The following is a 20,771-nucleotide window of genomic DNA, read 5'->3' as shown; positions in this document are numbered from 1 at the left end:
ATTTTAGGATTATTAAAAATGTAAAAAAACCTTGGTAACTTAAAAAAATATAATAGAAACAGAGGCAACCCCAGAATTGACCCTTGGAGAACTCCACAGATAATGTTTCTAGATGTGGATAACTGGAAGCGGGTGGGGTCAGTCAAGACATCAGTTAGCTGGTCTTAGCTGGACCCTAAGACAAGGAAGTAATTATAGAGTGGAAAAAGCACTCTTAGCAGAGTGGAACATTTACCTAAAGATGAAGTTGAGACTGAAGTTTAACTTTATTTGTTATGTATATGGTGTCAAATTTACAAAAGCATGAGTTATTCTCATATTGCACAAAATATATTCACAAATAATTTAAAAGTACAGTAATGTCCCACTATATATGACCTTTTTTTATAATCACTGTTGGGGCAGACACATCCTTTCGTCCATTTCCTTTGTGAAATTTACAATCTAGAGGGGGCAGCTTTCCCCTGCAATTCCTAGCTATGATCCCTGCAGCCCTACCCCAGTTTGAACAATAACAAGAAACAAACTAAAAACGAGATTTCCAGAGACTGGTCACTAGACAAATCCATTTTTGTGAAAACAGTTGTGGTGGAGTGGTAAAGAAGGAGTGCTGAGAACTGTTGGCCCACTTTTCAATGAGATATGTCTCACACATTTAATGTATTTATCAAAAATTCCAGCAAACACTGGGTCTTACCTAAAATTGATAGCCCAAGCAAAACACTTTATGATACTGTATTTTGAGTAACCACGAGTCAAAGCCTTGGCTAGCCTTATTTGTTATTTAAACAATCTGTACTATACCCATCCTTCTATATGACAAAGGACATAGCACATATATCTTTCGATCTACAGTATACATATAAATATATGTACACTGCACAATAAAATTCATTAAATAATTTAAAATCTCTAAAATGTGCTCTACCTATTTTTCAGTGTACGGTGGAGGTGGGGGTGTGGCTTCAATTTCTGAGTATGCTGGCAAGTGTGGGAATTTGAGAGTCCGATATGGTGGAGGAGGTGGGCGTGGCTGTGTGAGGGGTGTGGGCTGTAAGGGGCTAAGTTCTCTGCAGTGTTGACGTTCCCTTGAATGCCGCCTGGACCTGTCAGATGAGCTGTATGGTCGGTGTTGACGATGACTCCTAGATGATGATGAAGCACCCTATACACAACAATGAAAAATGGTTGAGAAAACAATCTGGAATAATGCTTATTGCATTAATTTGGAAGAAATCTAGCAAGGATTCCAACCCAATTGGGGGAAAAGAGAGCTCATTGTGCTTGCTTCCACTAAATAGACTATAATTTCCAAAGATGTCAACATGCCATTTTATCTTCCATGACTTGTCTTATCAAAGTTTAGGCCTTTTGGTCTCCCTAAAAAAACCTCCAAGAATTTGAGCAGATTAAAAATAACTCATTACAGTGTCCACAATAGTATTTTTTAGGCCAAAAGCCTCTTGATTTAATGTTCAAGCCCCGTCTACACAAGAAATTGCAGCTTTAATCTTGATTTTAAAGCCTAGGGATTGACCTGCCTATTAATGGGCAAAGCTACTCAAAACCAGACTTTTTCAATTTAGGATTTATTGTTTTTACTAGAAAATGTCTAACCCTGTGTGAAGGGGAAGGACGATTGCATCTTGAAAGGTGTCTTTCCTCTATCTGGGATCTCTGGTCCAATGCCGGCCCTATGTCTAGTACTGCTGGCTGTGGCTGTGAAAGGACAAGGGGATAGTCAGTGAGTTGAGAAGGATTACACTGAACTTAAAGCCACATTGTCACTAGTTTACTTGGGGTCGATAACGAAACAATCTCTGATGATTTTTAACGTGAAACAAAAAATTTCAAATTGTAAAAAGCAGTGTCTATTGGTAGTCTTAAGATGTTACTGATAATTTAGGGCAGATGGCCTTGGATAGTGCAGATTCTAATAGATTGTTTGTTGGTTGAGGTTTCCATTGGGCCCCGGAAGCAAACTGGTGACAATGTGCATCATCATGTGTCAGTGCTTCTGGCTTCACCTTGCTAAGCTGAACGCATTTTCCTGCCCAGCATTTGTTAGCTAACATTTATAATACTTCATCTAGCATAAACTCTGCTTTACGTTTTATCAGAGATGGGATACACCATTTTTTAGGGTGAAGGGGGAGGCGGTTTGGTATAGAGAAAACTCTTAGCATAAGGTAGCATGATACTGGGACTAGAAAAAAAGGCCATTTTTCACAAAAGAACTGGAAATAGCTTTTCTCTTGAAGAGATGCTTCAAAAATGGGCAAACTTAACCATCAAATACCAAATTGTCTGTAAGTTGCATGTCGGTGAAAAACAGTAGCACTTGGTGACACTCACCTCTCTTGGGGGCTGCCGTTTTCTACAACTACTGTACATGAATGTTGCTTTGAATGAAATATATATGCCCTTCATACTAATAACAAATACAATGGCACAGAGGCCTAGAAACGAGCCATAGGATAGGTTCCATGGAACGTCCTTCTTTCCAGAGAGAAGCAAGGGGAGGATCTCCCAGAACACTAAAATGGCTGATGCCGTAGACAAGACTGAAAGGAGCATGAAAAGGACGACCTGCAAAGAAAATAGGAACAACCAACCCTTAAAGGGTGTAATTTACTGTATGCAATAGATGGGGCTTATGCCATGAACAGACTGATAAAGCAAGCAATAGGGGATCTGCAAAGAAGATAAGAACAACAGATAAGGGTTGTGTAAAATAGCAGGTGCACAACTAGGGGTGGGTGCATGGACACCTCCCTTGACTGCTAAAGGAGTCCACTATTCATTAAGGCGCCGTAAGTGAAATAGTAAGAAACAAATGGGTGTCCAAGATGTATTCTGGGATGCCCATATTCTTAGCAGGAACCAAAGGGGTACAGTAGGTGCTTTTTGAGGCAGGGAAACTTTAAGAAACTTATGGTAGCTCATTCTAGCTTGCAGTGGTACTTAATTTTCCTTCATTTTAGCAGACCTTCCAGTGAAAAGGGGTTAGTTCTTCCCAGTCTCCCAGTCTCCTGGCTACAGGCAAATATCAAATCATACTTACAATACATTTTCTAGGATTTTTGTAGGTCAATATTCCAACACCTCCAGTGATAACAAACTAAAGAAACGTAATTGGATCAAAAACAACTTTAAACAGAAGTAGGTAATATGTAAATGAAGAATAGGAGGGGTGTTGTTTCATTCTAAAAAGTATCTTCTTTGTAGTCATATAATATTGATTGGAAATAAAATATTTAAGGGTATAACAGCAAATTTAACAAGTGCGAAATCACTTAATTTGAGTTCACGGGTTTCAACCATTTTGGAGCATAATATTGAATAGTTTATTATTATGGTATTCAAAATAGATGATTTTGCAAGCTTCTTTATTACAAAATTTAAATAGAAAAGTATGTTATTTTCTCTAAGAGTTCAATTTCTAAAGACATAAAAGGTAATTTAATTAAAAACAGCTCGTGGTTTTAATAAAACATAATAAATTTTGCGCCAATTTGATCTAAAATGGGATAAGCTTAACTCTTATTACGAATTATTTTGTTGCTACAGGTTTCGATAGAATTTAGAAAAAATCAAGTCTCAAAAAACATTTTGTTTCTAAGCAATGTGAATAAAGGCTTCATAGATTACGTAGTTACAAACATTGGTATAGGTAGCAATGGCTATCTGATTAATTTTTGTGAGGTGACAAATTTTCAATACGCTTTCATCTTGTCAAAACCCGTTCAAAGAGCTGTCAAAACAGATATTTCAGCAATTCGCCGATAAAGGTCACACACAAAAAATCAAAACAAGAAAGTAACGGCAACGCAAGTGCGGGCGAATAATAAAACCTTATATTACTGAAAGTTTAAGTTATTAAGAATAAATCACGCAATAAAAAAGCTCATAATTTTCTTACACAAACAAAGAGCTTCGTTTCCAAGCTTACCAATATACCGGTCCATATCGGCAAACCTTCGGCCTGGAATTTTGTTATAACGGTGTGTTCGTCGTTCCTGGTATTAAATGCTCCTATACCGATGCTGATAAGCCCACAGAGTACGTCTACAACACCTATGTGAAGCCCTGCTTTTACGGAATAATAGTGTAATTCCTCCGCCATATTGTTTTGGTCACAAAAACCTTTTTCTTCTACATGGAAACGAGGCACAAATAAAAAAAGTATGGGAGGGAAGGGAGACAAGCTAAAAAAAATCGGAGCGAGCCGGGGAAGACGGTTTTCGGAGTTTTGTGATTCCTATGGCAAGAAAAAACGCGCGAGAGGAGAGAGTAGCCCTTTCTTGGCAGCAAATCCAGGGTATAATTGGCGGGCATCGCTTACTCCCCGCCCCCCCCCCCCCCCCCATCCGCTCCATTACGTTAATGTATTCAAAAAAGAGATTTGTATGGTGGTAGCGTGTTAAAAAGCGCTATTTCGGAAACAGAAAATGTGTTTGTTTTTAGAGCTTAGAACTGGAAATTCCTTCTTAAATTTCTTCTTGAAATCTTCAAGGGGGTAAAACTTGCTGTTGACCACACCCAGGGTACTATGCAACAGGATTCCGCGATCGTCTTCCAATCGGTTCGGCGAGCTCCTGTGCTGTGGCTCGCCAAAAGGCCATCTCATGAGTTAGATTCTGGCAATTCTGAAGTGTTTGTTAGACCCTTGCAGTATTAGGGGAAGCTTAAGTATAGGATATTAATTTTAATCATCGGGAAATTTCAATTGATCCATTTTAAAAAAAATATGTAAATAGCTTTTGCTGATGACGATTATGTGTTGTATTCTATGAAGAAAACTATTATATATTAAAAAAATGATCATTTACACCATTTGGAAGGGTTGTACAGGCGTGTCACTCAACCCACCCCCCTTAAAAAACCTAAGCCATCCCAAGTTTTTTCATGGCTTGTTCTCTCAAAGCTCTCCTATCCATCTTGCCAGTTCTTGTAGCAGGGAATTTCTTGAATACTGCCCAATGGACAGGACGGTTGGTCATGCCGTTAGTATGAAGGTAAAATTTGTCATCACACCATTTTTCTACATCAGAAAGCATTGACTTTTCCGTCTCCCTATTGACAAGTTTCAGCACAACGCATGCGCAGACGGTTTCATACAGCCGCTGATCAGGTACGCCGACTGCGATGACGCTGATTACTCTTTCGTGTTCGGAGATGATGCCCCACCTCGGCGGGTTGAATGGATTCCGTGGCACACTTGATAAGGTTGTCCATGCGACCAAGAATCTGAATAAAGGGCAGTCAAACATTGCTGTTAGTTGCACCCCCCTGATGACTGCACCAAGGTACTTTTAGGGAGTGTTTATAAAATACCCTGAGAGAGAGGGGGGGGGGGTGAATTACGACACTCAGGAAAAATTAAAATTTCAAAGTTCGCGAAAAGTTTTCGTTGCTCAACTTTTAAAACACCCAGGATTTCTGTCCCCTCTAAGATGGCACTTTTAATCGGAGCCCCACCCGTCCCCCTTCTCCATCCAGGGTATTTAATGAAAACTCCTTTGTTCAGCATAACTTTAATACCTTCACTCTTCCGTCCGGTGTCATGATTACCCGGTCTTTTGTTCGAAACCAATTTGTCGGTGTTTTACTATTTTCCGGGTAGGAACCTTGTACCCTTATAGCATTCAATGAATGAAAGATCGACACACTTCTCACGTACATCTCACCTGTTGAAAAACACAGAAAATGAGATACTACTTTCTTACATTATTAGTGCCCTAGCAGGAGGTGGCCTGCTACGACTCTGCTTATCACTTTGTTGTTATAAACATAATCATATTACCCGTAACTGTAGCAGTTATAACGCTATACAATAAAGTATGTAACATTTTCTAAAACAACAACGGGTTTTCAGTTCTGAACGTATTCCGCCATCTTGGAACCCACGCGCATGCGCTAGTCCCAGTCCTACACTGTCCCCTTCCTATCTAGAAATATGTCCCAATATTTTTTCCCTCAGTGTTGTAATCTCTCATCCAAATCGGGGGGTGATGAACACGCTGAGGTCTCCTAGGAGTTGGTTCATCATACTCTGGATTATCTTCCTGTGGCTCGTCAGTCACCTCTACTTCATCCCGGTGAACCGACTCATCTTCTTCTATCACTGTAAGTTTCCGGTCAGAGTTGTTTGACAGTGGGGTCAGATGTTCGTTATGGGCCTGTGGCTTTGAGGCCACCTGGACTTCAGATGTGTCAAGACTCCCCAAGAATGGCTTAAGCTGATTGTGGTGTACTACACGTGTCTTCAGTCCAACATGTTTATCCTGACCACAATACTTTATCCGATACACAACTTCATTCAGCCGTTTTACCACTATCCAGGGTCCACTCCACGGTCGGTTCAGCTTCATATACCTCCCTCTTCTCGTCTTCTTGTCAAACCACAAAACCTGATCACCTTTCTTGAAGATTTTCTCTTTTGCCCAGCGATCATAATAGCTCTTCTGAGACTGATGAGACAGTTGAAGAGTGTCCCTAGCCACTTTATAAGCTTTCTGGAGACGGCTCTTTAATTGCAACGCAAACTTTGCATGTTCCAGCCGCACTCCTGACATAAAAGCGGTGTCAACTAAGTCAGTTGAAAGGCGCAACTCTCGTCCAAACTCCAGGTAGCTAGGAGTATGTCCAGTGCTACTGTGAACTGCTGTGTTGTATGCCAAACAGGTAGAGGATAGGTAGAGATCCCAGTTCTTTTGATCGTCACTCACTACTTTGGCCAACATTGCGTTAACGGTTCGTATACTTCTTTCTGAAGAACCATCAGACTGAGGATGAAATGGTGTCGTCCTTGTCTTCAACACCTCCAAATACTAACAAATCTCCTCGATGTTCTGGCTGTTTAGATTAGCTCCCTGGTCACTATGCAGTTGTTCGGGTGCTCCATGTCTTGGAATCCAGCCATCTGTTATTCTCTTGGAATCTGTCTCGTATCCTTTGAAGTGTCTTAGTGCCTCCAAGGTGCCCTGCATCATCATGTAGCATTTGCAACACCCTTTTCGTCAGAGTAGATGGAATCACGACTTGGGTAACACCTCTATTCTGTCCTCTTTCGTGTGTCGAAGCACACCATCCTCACCCAGAGTTAGGTTAGGAATTTCCTTGTAGAATGCTCGGAGCTCCTTTCCTTGCACGTCCTGTTGAGCCGGTGGCTTGTGTAATAACCACAGCTTCACTTCCTTGGTGACCGGACAACTGTCCTGTTGCTGAACTATGTACTCCATCGACCACTCTGCAACATCACTAGTGGTTACATTCTGAATTCTACTCAATGCATCTGCAACCGTGTTCTTCGAGCCAGGAATGTGGTGCACCTTGCACTGAAACTCTCTGAACTTATCCACCATCTCCATAGCCGGCCACTATGTTCTTGTGTCCTAGTCAAGAGCCACTTCAGGGACTGGTGATCAGTATAGAGATCAAACTCCTCGCCTAGTAGGTATGGGCGATAAGCTTTCAGGGCCTGGATAACCGCAAGGCATTCTCTCTCTGTGGTAGAGTAGTTGCATTCAGCTTTGTTTAGCTTTCTTCCTCCGAACGCCACCGGTCGCTTCACTCCATCTCTGTCTGTCTGCTCTAGATAGTATCCGATGGCCCGGTTAGAGGCATCACACGTCACTGCGAACCGTCCATGTTGAGATGGTAGAGACAGTGTGACTGACGTACACAACAGCTGTTTCAAGCTCTCAAACGCCTGATCACATTCTGGGGACCAGCAGTAATCCTGCTTATTGAGCAGATCGTGAAGTGGGGCAGCAACCTCTGAAAAGCCTTTAACAAAGCGTCTCCAGAATGTACACACACCGATGAACTTCCGCAGCTCTTTTTCGTTGGTTGGGGTCTCCAACTGACGGATGATATCTAGCTTCTCTGGTTGAGGCCTGACACCGTTCTGGTCAATAACATGACCCAGGAACTTCACTGATCTTGTTGCAAACTGGCACTTCTTACCCGACAGCTTAAAACCAGATGCCCTTACTGCTTGCAGCATCCTCTCTATCCCTCTTAGATGTTCTTCAAAGCTAGAGTGGAAACAGATGACGTCGTCTAAGTAGGACATCATATCATTTGCATCTAGGACTTGCAACATATCCTCTACTACTGATTGGAACGTTCCAGGTGCCCCTGCCAGGCAAAAGGGCATGCGACAGTACTGGTACAATCCAAACGGGGTTGTAAAAGCTGTCTTAGCTCTGTCCTCGGGTGCAACTTTAACCTGGTGATACCCAGACCCCATATCGATCGTTGTGAAGTAAGATGCGTCGGCCAGACGGTCTAAGGACTCGGTGATGTTGGGCAAGGGGTAGCTGGTAACCCGCGTACCTTCGTTGAGCTTTCTGTAATCTACGCATATTCTAAGCCCCCCGGAAGGTTTTCGAACAATGACTAGTGGACTTGCCCATTCTGATGATGACTTCTCAATAACACCGTCCTCCAGCATAGCCTTTAGGTCTGTCTTTACTTCTTCCCTGTATGCAAAAGAGTATTCTGCGCAGCTGTTGCTTCACTGGAGTTGTCCCTGGCTTCAAATGAATATGATGCTGAACGTTAGCACTACATTTTCCTATGTCTCGTTTTCCCTGCGAAAACACATCAGCATACGAGGTCAACAGATTTTCTAGTTTCTCCCTTTCATTGATGCCTAGTTCACTGTCCGACAAGTCAATACCAAGCTTTTTCAAGTTTATGACATTATCATTGTCATAAACCCCCCAGCTACCAGTGTCTCCTTAGAACTAAGGGGCTCGGAAACTGTATCCACGGTAGTCAGACTACCCACTTTCTGATTCTTATACAGGGTGACTGGTGATTGGGACAGATCAACAGCCTTCACCCAGAACTTCTTGCCTGAAACAAGTGCCTTTGTCAAAAGTACCCCTCCTGGTGTTGTGGTTGCTTTAAACATCCCCTCTCTGTTACAATTATCTTTACACCGCAAGGGTATAAATGCCTGATGCCTGGCTGGAAGATCAATGGTACAGAAGGCATCTACAGGGGTAGCATCATCCTCAACCGATAGTGATCTGCACTTACTAGAGACAAGCGGGATTTCCTGGTCATCAAGAAAAAGACTATTGTCCCTTAAACCCCACCATTCCCTATGCTGGGCATCAATAAAATCGGCCCCCAATACCGAGTCTGCAAGGTCATCCACCACCAGGAACCTCCATGACATCCCCCGACCTCCCAGCAACAATGTCACTTGGGATTCCCCTCTCACCCCAATGGGTTCACGTGTTATTGAAACTGGATGCACTTTGGACTCTGTTATTATAAGGCCTGGTACTGATGAGCTTATTACACTCACCTCTGCGCCTGTGTCGATCAAAAAGGTGCACTTCACTTGGTTCACCTTTGCCTCAACTTTGTATGAGTGTCGTCGACACCCTGTCTGCACTGTGTTGACCCCCTTTTGTGTTCTTAAGGCTGGTGTCGGGGTGATCCGCCAGCCTTTTTCTCGTTTATATTATTCCCCGTTACGGATGGGCAGTCTCTAGCCCAATGTCCCTTTCCTTTGCACTTTCCGCATAAATCCGTGGGCCTTGGACCTCTCCTTTAGAAAGCGTTTTTTCCTCCCTTTCTGATAGCTGCCGTGACCTTCTCTTCGACACGTTTGTCAACTAGGTCATTAATCCCATCTTGAATAGCACCCAGTACTTGCTGTGGGTTACTTGTTTTTAACAAATCGTCCTGACGGACCAGTATCTCCCTCAGCTTGGAATTTAGCCCGTTGATAAATTGACACAGAATGTCCTCCTTAGCTCTGGTGTTATAATAATCAAAAGCTGCTTCCTGTCGGGAGTGCCTGTCCCTTTGTGCATCAGTCGGGTCTTCTGGTAGCGTTTCAACTACAGGTGGGACATGAGCCCTTGAGTAAGCGAGTCGTAGAGCAGATAAATACGAGTGGAGCGGCTCCCCTTCAGCTCTAATTCGCTCGGCAAATTCCTTTTTGTATTTTAGTATTGCTAGCCCTCCTTCAAATCTGTCCTTCAATGCTTTACACAAGGCCCGGTAACTTCTTCTAACTGAATCCTCCTGCTCATGGTAGAAAGCTTTCGCTTCGTCTTTCAGATAAACGGCTAAATACTGCCCTGCCTTCTCGTCTTGCCATTCATTTAGCGAGACATAAATCTCGAAATCACGTAGGAATTTCCTAATATCTTCTCGTCCACTGAACTTAGCGTCGTGCAAAACAGTCCTCGATCACATCTTGGCTGCCACCAATGTAACAGTTATAACGCTATAAAATAAAGTATGTAACAGTTGCTAAAACAACAACGGGTTTTCAGTTCTGAACGTATTCCGCTATCTTGGAACCCACGCGCATGCGCTAGTCCCAGTCCTACATAACCCGTAGCAAGCGTTTCGCGAAGAATGGGGCGAGCGCAGTTTTGTTCGTCATTTCCATGAAACTCCACAGAAACGCTTGCTACGCAGGCTAACAAGACTGAAGAACCTTTAAGCAAGATATATTTGAACTTAATCCCAAAACCTTCACCTCAGAGTGGTGTACTCACTTGACTTTTGGGACTTGCGGGGATGGTCAGAAAAGTCCCTCCAATAATAATAATATAATAATAACTGTAATAACTGTAATAATATAATAATAACTATAATATCCATGTAGACCTTTAGGCTCTGGTGGTGCAGAGCCGTAGCAAGCCATGTAAGATTGGGGGGGGGGGGGGGTGGGTTTGAGGGAGGCACAATACAAAAACATTAAGACAATACCCCAATTGGTCATCTCCTTATATATATTTTTTAATATTGGGGGAGGGGGGGTAAATGCCCCCAGTGCCCCACCCCCTGCTACGGCCTTGTCTTGTGAGCCAAAAGGAACCACAATCCTATCCTAATCCATCCTTTATCCACAATCTACCACCTCAATGAAAGACTGTGCACACTCAACCTGCGCCATCTTCCACAATATATAGCTACTGCTATATTATGTTCTTTGTATATACAGACCTTGTGTGCCAACAGGAACAACATTTCCATCCTCGTCCAACACTTTCACCTCCATTCCTTGAAGCACATTCAACGAGCCGTAATCCACTGAGGACTCTCCCTTGTCAGCGTCTGCCTCGCAACGTTGTACGTCTCAGTAGAACCATAGCCAAGGTTAATAGAGACATATCCAGGACTTTCTTCATCAGAGACGTATCCAGGACTTTCTTCATCAGAGCTTTATCCATGAGCTGACCTCCAGTCAGAATGGACTTGAGATTGCTCACATCAAACCTCGAGATTTCTGGGCATAACGTCATGTCAATCAAAAGGTAAGACAAAAGTATGCCATGAGTGCATTTCTCTTCCTCAATGATTTCCAAAATCGTTAGGGTAACGTGTCCTTTGACTGACAGATTTGGCGGAAACATGACAAGCGTTGCTCCAAGAAGCGGCACCATAGCCAGGCCAAAGCCGAAGCCCGTTATCCAGTCCAGCGGTGAATCGCTAAAAATGATAGCGTCCTGACTGGTATGGTAAAGATGCTGAGTCACGATTGCCCCATTCACGAACCCATGATTGGTGTACATTATCGGTTTTGGTCTCCCTGTGCTACCGGAAGTAAAAAGGACAACAAAAGGATCCTCCATTTTCACTTCCGCTCCGGCTTGGTCTAGGACTAAGTAATCGCTTGTTTGCTCCTGTAAAAAAAGCGCGTGGTAATCGTAGATCTTTGACATATTTGGTGGTGTGATATGGGACCCAATGTAAACAGCCGCTTTGAATTGATCTAGTTCTACTGCCTTAGGTATTGCATCTCGCATCTCATCGCTGTCAACTGAATAAAAGACGCAGTGAATTTGATCCCTTAGATTTGTGACTGTTAAGTCATCGTCTTTTTCGAGCGCCATGAAAACAGCCCCAATCCGCCCAAGCGCCATTTGGACGATAGCGAACTCCATTTCACTGGGCAACAGGGCGAGAACCAAGTGACCTCGCCTTAGTCCTAACTCCGTCAATTTGGCTGCAAGAACCCTGGACTGATCCCTGTATTCTTGGAAAGTCAGCGATTTTCGGTTGTTGTTCTCGTCTCGGTAGATGATCGCCTCCTTATTTGGAAATTTAGAAGCATGATGGTCTAGGAGTTGGAAAAGGGTCCTGTGTTCTAGAGGGGCCTCGTAGGGCTGGTGATAGTAACTCAAAGGCTTGGGCATTCTACAACCTGCAACATTGAATTATGGGTAAAAATTAGTTAAGCCGTGTGTAAACAAAACTTGGATTGCTCGTAAAGAGAAAGGCGAGACGCTGACTTAATAATAATGGCGCTTTTTGAACACAAATGTTAGGAAGTACAAAGCAGTTTAAAAAATGCCTTTTGTGCAAGGGCGGTAAGAACAAAGTTTGTTAGGCTAAATTCTGATAATAAACCACGAAATTCCATCTAATTTGGCTGAAATGTGCCTTGTTTGCGATGCGCTCTCAGTGTTTGTTTAGAAAACCATGTCAAGTTGCGATGCCTAATCTGAGCGAACTGTCCCTGACACTGCCCTTGACAGCTCACTTTCTCTTTGAACTTATCGCGCCGCCGACACACGCCCGGGCATACGACAAGTGCAGGGATCGGGGTTCATTTTTAAAAATGTTTCTACGGACCGTTGCATTTCTTCATCCAAAAAGTTAAATGGCATCCGATGACCAGAAAATTATTTGATTTGCTTTATCCCCCTTATTCACTTCTCCATTAAAAATAAAACACTTTGCCCTCTGTCGATAGCTTGCAGAATTTTCTGTTGTTCCGGGTAAAAATTCAAATTCATGTGGCAGTTATGTGACATCTTTCGATATTTGAGTGGGAAAACATTTCTTTTTCCCGCCTAGACAAAATTAGCCCCGATCACCTGTCGGCGGCGAGATAAGTTCAAAGAGAGGGTGAGCTCTCAATCAATCATGTCTCATACCAACATCACAACATTGGCCGTAACTAGGCAGGTTTTGAACAATGGAATCGAGCGTTGTTTCATTCCCTTCTTATTTTATATAGAACCTAAATACGAAGTTAGGTTCGGAGAGGGCTCGGGCCTGTCACGAACACCAAAGAGGCTATGGTTACACAGTACCGTTCAAATGTTTCGAGACTTGAAAACAAACGATCGCTAGGGTTTTTAGACAAGAGAAATAGAAATAGAACAAGAGGCAACCAAAAAGAATTTCGCTAACTCAGAAGGCACAGGAGACTTTTCGGATTAAGGTAAGAAATATTTTATCGCTTTGTTAAATATTCAACACAAATTGGGGACTCATTTTTGTTTATCTTATAAAGAAATCGCTGACAAATTATCCTAATTCCCGTGGTAGGAGGTGTGGCCACGTGATGTCTTAGCGAATGGAAATACAACGAGCCCCCTTCCCGAAACACGTTCTAACATCTTTAAGCCAGCAAAAACAGAACAGATCCGTTTTGTGCCCTTGTTAGCGACAGCCCTTAGTACTCAATCAACATTCAGTACTTAGGGGGGGGGATGGGGTGGTGGTGTGCATTTTCTTATATACGCTCTTGTTCTACGTCACCTTGTTTACGCATATAAGGGAGCGTTCATTATTAACAGCGAAGGATGGGTTGGGTGATTTTGAGAAGGGTTTATCAACTTTTTCCAGGCTTTTTCCAGGGGTTATGTGAAAGGGCAGAAAGATGACAATATTCATCAGTAACAATGGTGACATCTTTTATTATACAATGATATATTCTGATCATTTAAAACTGAGAAATGACATGTTCGACGTTTTCTAAGGTGCAAACCGACCACGCCATGTGGTAGCCTGGCGGCCAGATCGTAGAGTAACCTCGCCTTCTGACTGTTATATCGAGTTGTCAACCGTATCCTCGTTCTCTGAGTCGATTACATCATCTAAATCATTCAATACAAAATCTTCTTCTGAATCTGAAAATTCTCCATCGTCAATGTCGCTATAGTTGTCGTCTTCAGCGTTATCCCCACCTTGTAAATCTTCATGGGTACGTGCAGCAGTCTTGGTCTTTTGAGCATCATGTAAAAGAACATGTTTAGTTATAAACTTAATTTCGTCATCCTTGTCATCCTTTGTTCAGCTCGTATACCTTCAAACCCTTGATCTCCCCTTTCAGAACTAGCGCTTTCCATTCATATTTCTCGAATTTTTTTCTCTTTTAGTTCACTTTGTTTTCTTCCTCGTTGTGCAGTTTGCATCCCTGATCGGAGCTCAAGGTCTTTAAGGTGTTGAATGTAATCTTGCACTATTTAACGTCAACGGCAAATTTGTTTGAGAACTTCTCAACATCACTCTGTGAATCCAAATTTCCGTTAATAAATTCTTTCTTAATGTTAGCCCTGTCCTTTCTTAGTGATGCAGTCCTTCTCCATGAAACAGCTCGCCTGTATTATAATGATCATTGTAAAAATTCCATATCAGCTTAAAATAGGCTTGGCCTGGGAGATCTTTTCGTTTTTTTCTCAGATCCTTCCATGTACCAGACAATTGCGTTTGAAAAAAGGCTCTAGTAGTAAACGGCGCCTGCATCGGGCCCCACACGATGGTATTTATGTTAGGGGAGGGGAGAACCCGAAAAAGTGGGCCTTTTTAACTCTTTTTCTCTCTCCAGCGCCTCACCAGCAACAATGTTCTGAATGTGGACTTTAAAAGCACACTAGCATACACACATTGGCACCAGTCGGGCCAAGACGGGACGCTAGCACAGTCTATCCTGTGCAGTTCGGCAACCATGGACAGATGTTTCGTCCTTATTAGGACTCGTCAGCATGGCATAGCCGGTTTGACTCAGTTAAACTTCATCGGCAAAAAAACTGCAGGGCGACTTCGACTCGAACGAAGTGCTTTAAATTCGTTCTGAGGGAATAGAGTGTTAAAGCATTTATCTGGCTGTTCTCTTTATAAAAAGGTAGGTATGTCTAATTCCGTTTCTTACGCTGTCGGCTTTTTTTTTTTAAATACTGCTCAAGCCAGACGAGGCAGACTCTTACACTGAGTTGCATTTCAACAAAATGCAAAGTCCAGTAGGTAATTTTTACTTAACATCAAATTCTTTCATTCCTCCTTAAAAATCTGTTACATCCCCATCCAAGGAGTTATGTAATAAACGACGTTACAATAATATTGACGCACTATCTCACCTTTTTTGACGTTTGATCCTGATTTTTGTTTGTGAGTAGCCTTCGCTAAGTACGGGACCTCTATTCCTGTACTGCCTAAAGCGTGGTGTCACTTTAGTTTTTGGCTTTGCTGCAAGCGTCTGGGGGGTAAGGTCTTTCCGCCCTCAGGGAATCACGTGATGTTATTACTTAAAGCCGCATTATCACCAGTTCACTTCCGGAGGTCCGACGGAAACCTCAACCGTTAAAAGACAAAAAAATCTATTAGAATCGGGGATATTTAACATGCCATCCGCTCTAAATTATCAATCGCATCCTCGAAGAAACTTGCAATAGACACATTGCTTTCAATATTTTGAAATATTTTTTGTTTTTTCGACCGGAAGTAAACTGGTGGCAATGCGGCTTTAACACTTGTGGTCTTATAATCATGGTTTGACAATGTAATAATGTGAAGTGAATTAATCGGTGGAACTGAGCGGCATGTCAGGGCGGGGCCTGTCAATAACCATGCATACTCATCAGGTTGACGAAACAAAACAAAAAAATGACAAGTTTTCCCAAAATAAGGTAAGGTTAACTTCGGTAAGCTTGATTTTTTGCATAGAGGTTCCTTATGTTATGTAAACCATATTATCAAAAAGTGTTTTTTTCTAAGGATTCTTCTTCGAGATATGAGATTTGAAGTGCAATTTTCAAATGTTCGAAGTATGAATTATCCTCCCTTTTAGGGAAGTCGGGCTTTCATCAGAAATTATACCAACTTTGCTCGCTAATATCTAAATTTCATATCTTCTAAAAAAAATAAAATTTGTAATTTAACTTTTGGTCAGAGGAACTCCTTGTATGCGGAAATTTGAGCTTATATATATTGAGAATTCGAAACTTTCATGCCATTTTTTTGCTCTGTCTAACATGGCCGGGTTGAAAAAAAAGACCTTGAAATTACTGATTCTATAATAATATCTCAAAATCTGGAGGGCCGACAAAATCTACCCCCCCCCCCCCCCCCCCCACACACACACACACAAAATAAAATCGAGCAAGTCAAATTCAATCAAGCAATCTTGGTATAGACAAAAACACAGATTATATAAATAGATAAAATCATAAAACAAATCATTCGTTAAACATAATTATTAAATAATAGATGTTTAATTGTTTTTTTAGATTTAAGATGGACATCAGCTAAAAATATTATACATTATATAATTATAGAAATTTTTATCATTCTAGAATTAAGAAAAAACTTTAGTATGGATATTTTTTAGCAGACACTGCTTTCTTACGTAACCTCACTGAATTTCAGCAGAAGAATACTATGGTCTGGCATGCTTGCAGCAAAAACGAGTTTGTCCTGAATGACGGGATTTAGACTGTTCAGCCAATCAGAGAAGCCAGAAGTAAAGTTGGATCCTCTCACTGAACGTCGGAAAGGCGGAAGCGGAAATGACGTAATAGTCCGTTGGCTTTGTGTCCGTGTTATGTGTAAGTTGCTGGCATCTAAGAGTAGGGTGAATAATTCTCCATATTCCACAAGCCATTTGGCAGGTGAATCTTCAAACAACCTGAGAAAAAAGGAGGTGATTATTGAGTCTATCGTAAATGCAACCAGAAAATGTGTATTTATGCAAATGAATTCGCCATCATGCAATGACATCTCCATTTAAGGACATCGAGCTCATGACTTAATATCACACATTTCAATCCTGGTGTCTGCTATGACGAAGTCAAAATACAGGAGTTCTTTAAGGCAGGACTTTGATGTGGTTGAGCCGTGTCTAAGGGCATGCTCGAGGATCCAGCGTACTTTGAAGGCGCTCCCAAAGGTCACTAACGCTAATGATCTTTGGGAGCGCCCACAAAGTACGCAACTGTTAGTGACCTTCCGGAGCGCCCGCAAAGTACGCTGGATCCTTGAGCATGTATGAAGGGCGTCTGCTTTTTGACAGTCACAGTCACTTCCAACTGCGCCACCCAGGCAAGGAGCCTATAGCGTATCTCTCACCTCACAAGCTGTAAGTTCTCAAAGTTCCATAGATGAATGCCAGCCTCAGAGGCACATGTGATAAACCGGCCATCAAACTGGAGACGCGGGTGGAGACTGATGTTGTCATCATTAGAGAAAAGAGTCGCACAAGGCTCAGCTTCTTCCAGTGACCACACCTAATGAGTTAAAGAAGTCTCTCTTAGCTGTCATTATGTTTAGGCTCTATTTCTGTTCATATCCAGGCGTGTACCCAGGATTGGCTGAGGAAGGGTGCTCAGTCATAGAAATCATATGGAAAAAGCATAGTACTTGAAGATTCCTTAATAGGAAATGACCCACTTTTTGGCCGCCAAGGGAGTGTGGGGTGCGCAGTCATAGGTATCACATAAAAAAAGCATAGTACTTGAAGATTCCTTAATGACGAATGACCCACTTTTTGGCCGCCAAGGGGGGATGCGCGTACACCCTGTACACCCCCCTGTGTATGCGCCTGATATGACCCTTTGCCTAGTTATGTGGCAATCAACCCTACCATTTTGTCATGCTTACAAAATACTAAGTCTGCAAAAGCATCTATTCCTATAGACAGATTTGGGGAAGTTATGGAATTTGGTATACTGTAACAATTTAAATAAGCGTCTTCCTGACCTATAAATAAGCAACCTTTCCCCAATAAATGCCCCCTCAACCTAGAATTTTTACTCTCTCCACCCTTAAAAAGGTCTTAACAAAAGCACAACTTGAATGGTATGAATCTTCATTTTATTCAGCTCGCATTGATATCTCACATTACAACACAGGTCTAATTGTCATCCCTTCAACTTATATATCCATAGCATGAGCGCAAATTTCTTTCGGTTGACAAATTTACGCTAATAATAAAGCTTCCTACACAATCGATTCAGAAGCTCTGAGTTTTCTGCCAAAACGAAGTAAGCTCCCGCTCTCCAATGGGGGCTGACCCCCAAAGACTAAAAAGTCACACTTATTCGAATCATTCAGTAAATGTCATTCACATTATTTGTTTCCTAATGTTGAATGTAAAATAATAGGATAAGTGTGACTGATTACGAATCTCTCTTGTCACACAATGCATTATCGTGATGTTTGAAACTACAAAGCAGAGAGGGGAGGATGTCTTTTCAGAAGGGATGTAGCGTGAACTAAGGGGGTTGCAACACACACAAAAAGTTTATCTCTTTGCATATAGTCACTAGTAGGTGTATGTTGGTGTTTCTGTGAAGCCCCCTCCCCCAGCTTTTGCCTTTTGCTCTCGCATCCAGCTCGCGCACAGCCAAAAATCCAAGATGGCGCCTAACACAAGGGAAAGTGGTCGTTTCGTCGCGGAAAAACCAAGAAATGCCAAGAAACCCACATAGTAAACCAAAAGATCTGCCACTGATCAACTGAGAAACAGCTGTAAGTAGTTCCAGTTCTTTTGAAAGTGGGCTCAAACATTTGTCTTTTTACCATGCCACTTACAATACTTACCTTTATGGACTTTTTATCCATGCTTAGCAGGACAACCTCACCCTTGTCATGAGTCAAAGAGTTTACAGCTGAACTCATAAGCATAACCTTAAACAGAACATTAAAAATAGAAGTAAAGCCAAAATATCAAAGCAATCTTTTATCTTGTTTGCTACATACAATACTCAATAATTCTATTAGGAATCTCATTACATTCAGGTTTAGTAGTAAATTAGATAGGAGCAGAGAAAGTTTCTTTAAAAATATGTCACAAACTTAAAGAAAAAGACTATATCTTGTCATGTTATTGATTGCCTAGCTTACATGATTATCCTATCAGAATAGCCATATATCTTATCATGTGACAAAGTTGAATCTTGAACTTCCAATCAAAATGGCCATATCTTGTCATGTGATATAGCTTACCTTGATTACCCAATCAGAATGGCCATATCTTGTCATGAGACAAGCTCCTGAGGACCAGCCCCAGGATTTAATGGTGGTATCTGCTGACCCAGACACAATCAGATCCAGCCTTTCACACCAGTCAACACAAAACACTTAAGAGGAGAAGATATATGAGTAGGTGCATAGCTAGAATAGGCACATTGTCCAAAGGAACCCAAATAAAGGCTTTTGGCAAAATTTTACCAGCTGAAAAAAGGTAGTCAGTTGAATCTTGGTATATGAATACTTTTGTATCATTTTCATAGGGAAACAATGAAAAGGATTGTAAAATTTTTCTTACAAAGAATTATTTGTTGAAAGTTACAGAGGCAATTTAGTTGTCATATTTCATCATTCCTAAGAAGAACATTTTTATTCTGTGTGCTATTACAACTCTTAGACAATAGTAGCTTAGTCAATTTGACTATGCAATATGAAACTCCTACAATTCTTAATAAGCTTGCTCCCTTCTTAAATAGAGAGTTCCTAGAATTTTATCCTGGTACATCACACCAGTGTAACTGATTTGAAATGAAAATCTCTGCACTATTCAAATAGGGAAACATAGTAAAGAGAATTCCTATTTTCAATCAGAGGGTGATCTGTACCTGCTCCTGTGTGACCATGGTAACACTGCAACTGTTGACCAGTCTGCCATTCCCATAATCCCACAGTGTTATCAAAGGAAGCAGTCAGGACATGGGCATTGTCAAAAAGGATGTCGGCACAGGTGTGGGTAGAGAGAACGTGCAGGCAGTGACCAGATTGAATATCCCATAGGCGTACTGATCTATCATCTGAACCTGTCAGGAATTATCTCTTAACATTTTAATTACACAAGCTTGAAGCAGAAAGAACCCCCCTCCCCTCCCCCCACCTCGATTTTCAGCTTTAAATACAGAATGCCATTTTAAATATTTTCTCCCCCAAATACAACATTTTCCAGATGAAGGAATTTGGCAGTACTGTAAACAACACTTGAGGTTGCCAAATCCTTGCTTTGGCGGCAAACTTTACAGAAACCCCATTATCTGAAAAACATGCAAAAAAGGGACAAGGCCATTTATTTTCTGATATTGTGACCACACACCCTTACTCGCCGCGCGCAGAAAATACTACCAGCAATACCATACACCATGATATTGTTTACAAATATTCCATTGCGTTTAAGGTTGATCCAGACACTAAATAAGACATGCTCACCTGTAGCCATTAAATTACCCCGACATGAAAGAGCAAATACCCTCGCAGTATGTCCAAATAAATAAGACACCTTAAACGCGCCTTTATCCTGCAAGCCTTGCACCCGTTTCATGCCCTTTGCATAAACGCGCTTCCAGTGAATGTCTTTTTCCTTTTCTTGAAGTGAAGCGAACCCAAGACGCTCACATGCCGTGTGCCACACGTCGTGACAGCTGCTTATCACCTTATTCCATGTTTTGCACACAAGACAACAAATACACAGCGAACGGACGTCAAGCCATTTTAAAATATGGACGCCCAACTCTAGTGGTAGGCTTTTGAAAAAGTCCCTTTTCACAAGAATTTCGAGCTTCGTGGATAAAAGTCTCAATTGCTCTGGTCCACATTGTGGTATGAGTCTCTCAATTGTACAGTTTTTCTGAGTGTCTGTTAATTTTACAAAGGAATCGCAAAATTTCTGCAACCACGTCTCGAATATCTTGTCATTTCCATCCGCCATTTTTGTTGACTCGTGCCAGTCTCGCACCTTACCCTCATACTGGGGTGAC

The 20,771-nt window shown here is 41.8% G+C and overlaps 3 protein-coding genes across 3 annotated transcripts; all 3 read right to left on the bottom strand.

Annotated features, from left to right (window-relative positions):
• Positions 1–247: 247 nt before the first annotated feature.
• On the bottom strand, positions 248–4,367 carry LOC5499322. Its single transcript, XM_048734422.1, has 5 exons — positions 3,953–4,367; positions 3,065–3,121; positions 2,356–2,589; positions 1,618–1,719; positions 248–1,165 (listed from the first exon to the last, which is right to left on the bottom strand). The coding sequence occupies exons 1-5, from the start codon at positions 4,124–4,126 to the stop codon at positions 929–931; spliced, it is 804 nt and encodes a 267-aa protein (XP_048590379.1). The 5' UTR covers positions 4,127–4,367; the 3' UTR covers positions 248–928.
• Positions 4,368–11,093: 6,726 nt separating this feature from the next.
• Positions 11,094–12,182, bottom strand: LOC5505930 (putative acyl-CoA synthetase YngI). The gene has a single exon (XM_032374303.1). It carries the CDS (start codon positions 12,180–12,182, stop codon positions 11,094–11,096), a length of 1,089 nt encoding a protein of 362 aa, XP_032230194.1.
• Positions 12,183–16,160: 3,978 nt separating this feature from the next.
• LOC5505929 (F-box/WD repeat-containing protein 2) lies at positions 16,161–20,769 on the bottom strand. The gene is made up of 6 exons (XM_001626632.3): positions 20,224–20,769; positions 19,629–19,823; positions 19,000–19,133; positions 18,595–18,681; positions 17,122–17,279; positions 16,161–16,681 (listed from the first exon to the last, which is right to left on the bottom strand). Exons 1-6 carry the CDS (start codon positions 20,720–20,722, stop codon positions 16,399–16,401), a joined length of 1,356 nt encoding a protein of 451 aa, XP_001626682.2. The 5' UTR covers positions 20,723–20,769; the 3' UTR covers positions 16,161–16,398.
• Between the last annotated feature and the right edge of the window lie 2 nt (positions 20,770–20,771).

Source organism: Nematostella vectensis, chromosome 11 (assembly GCF_932526225.1).
Source record: "Nematostella vectensis chromosome 11, jaNemVect1.1, whole genome shotgun sequence".
In the NCBI taxonomy this organism is placed as follows: domain Eukaryota; kingdom Metazoa; phylum Cnidaria; class Anthozoa; order Actiniaria; family Edwardsiidae; genus Nematostella; species Nematostella vectensis.
This window is presented reverse-complemented; position numbering and strand designations above follow the sequence as displayed.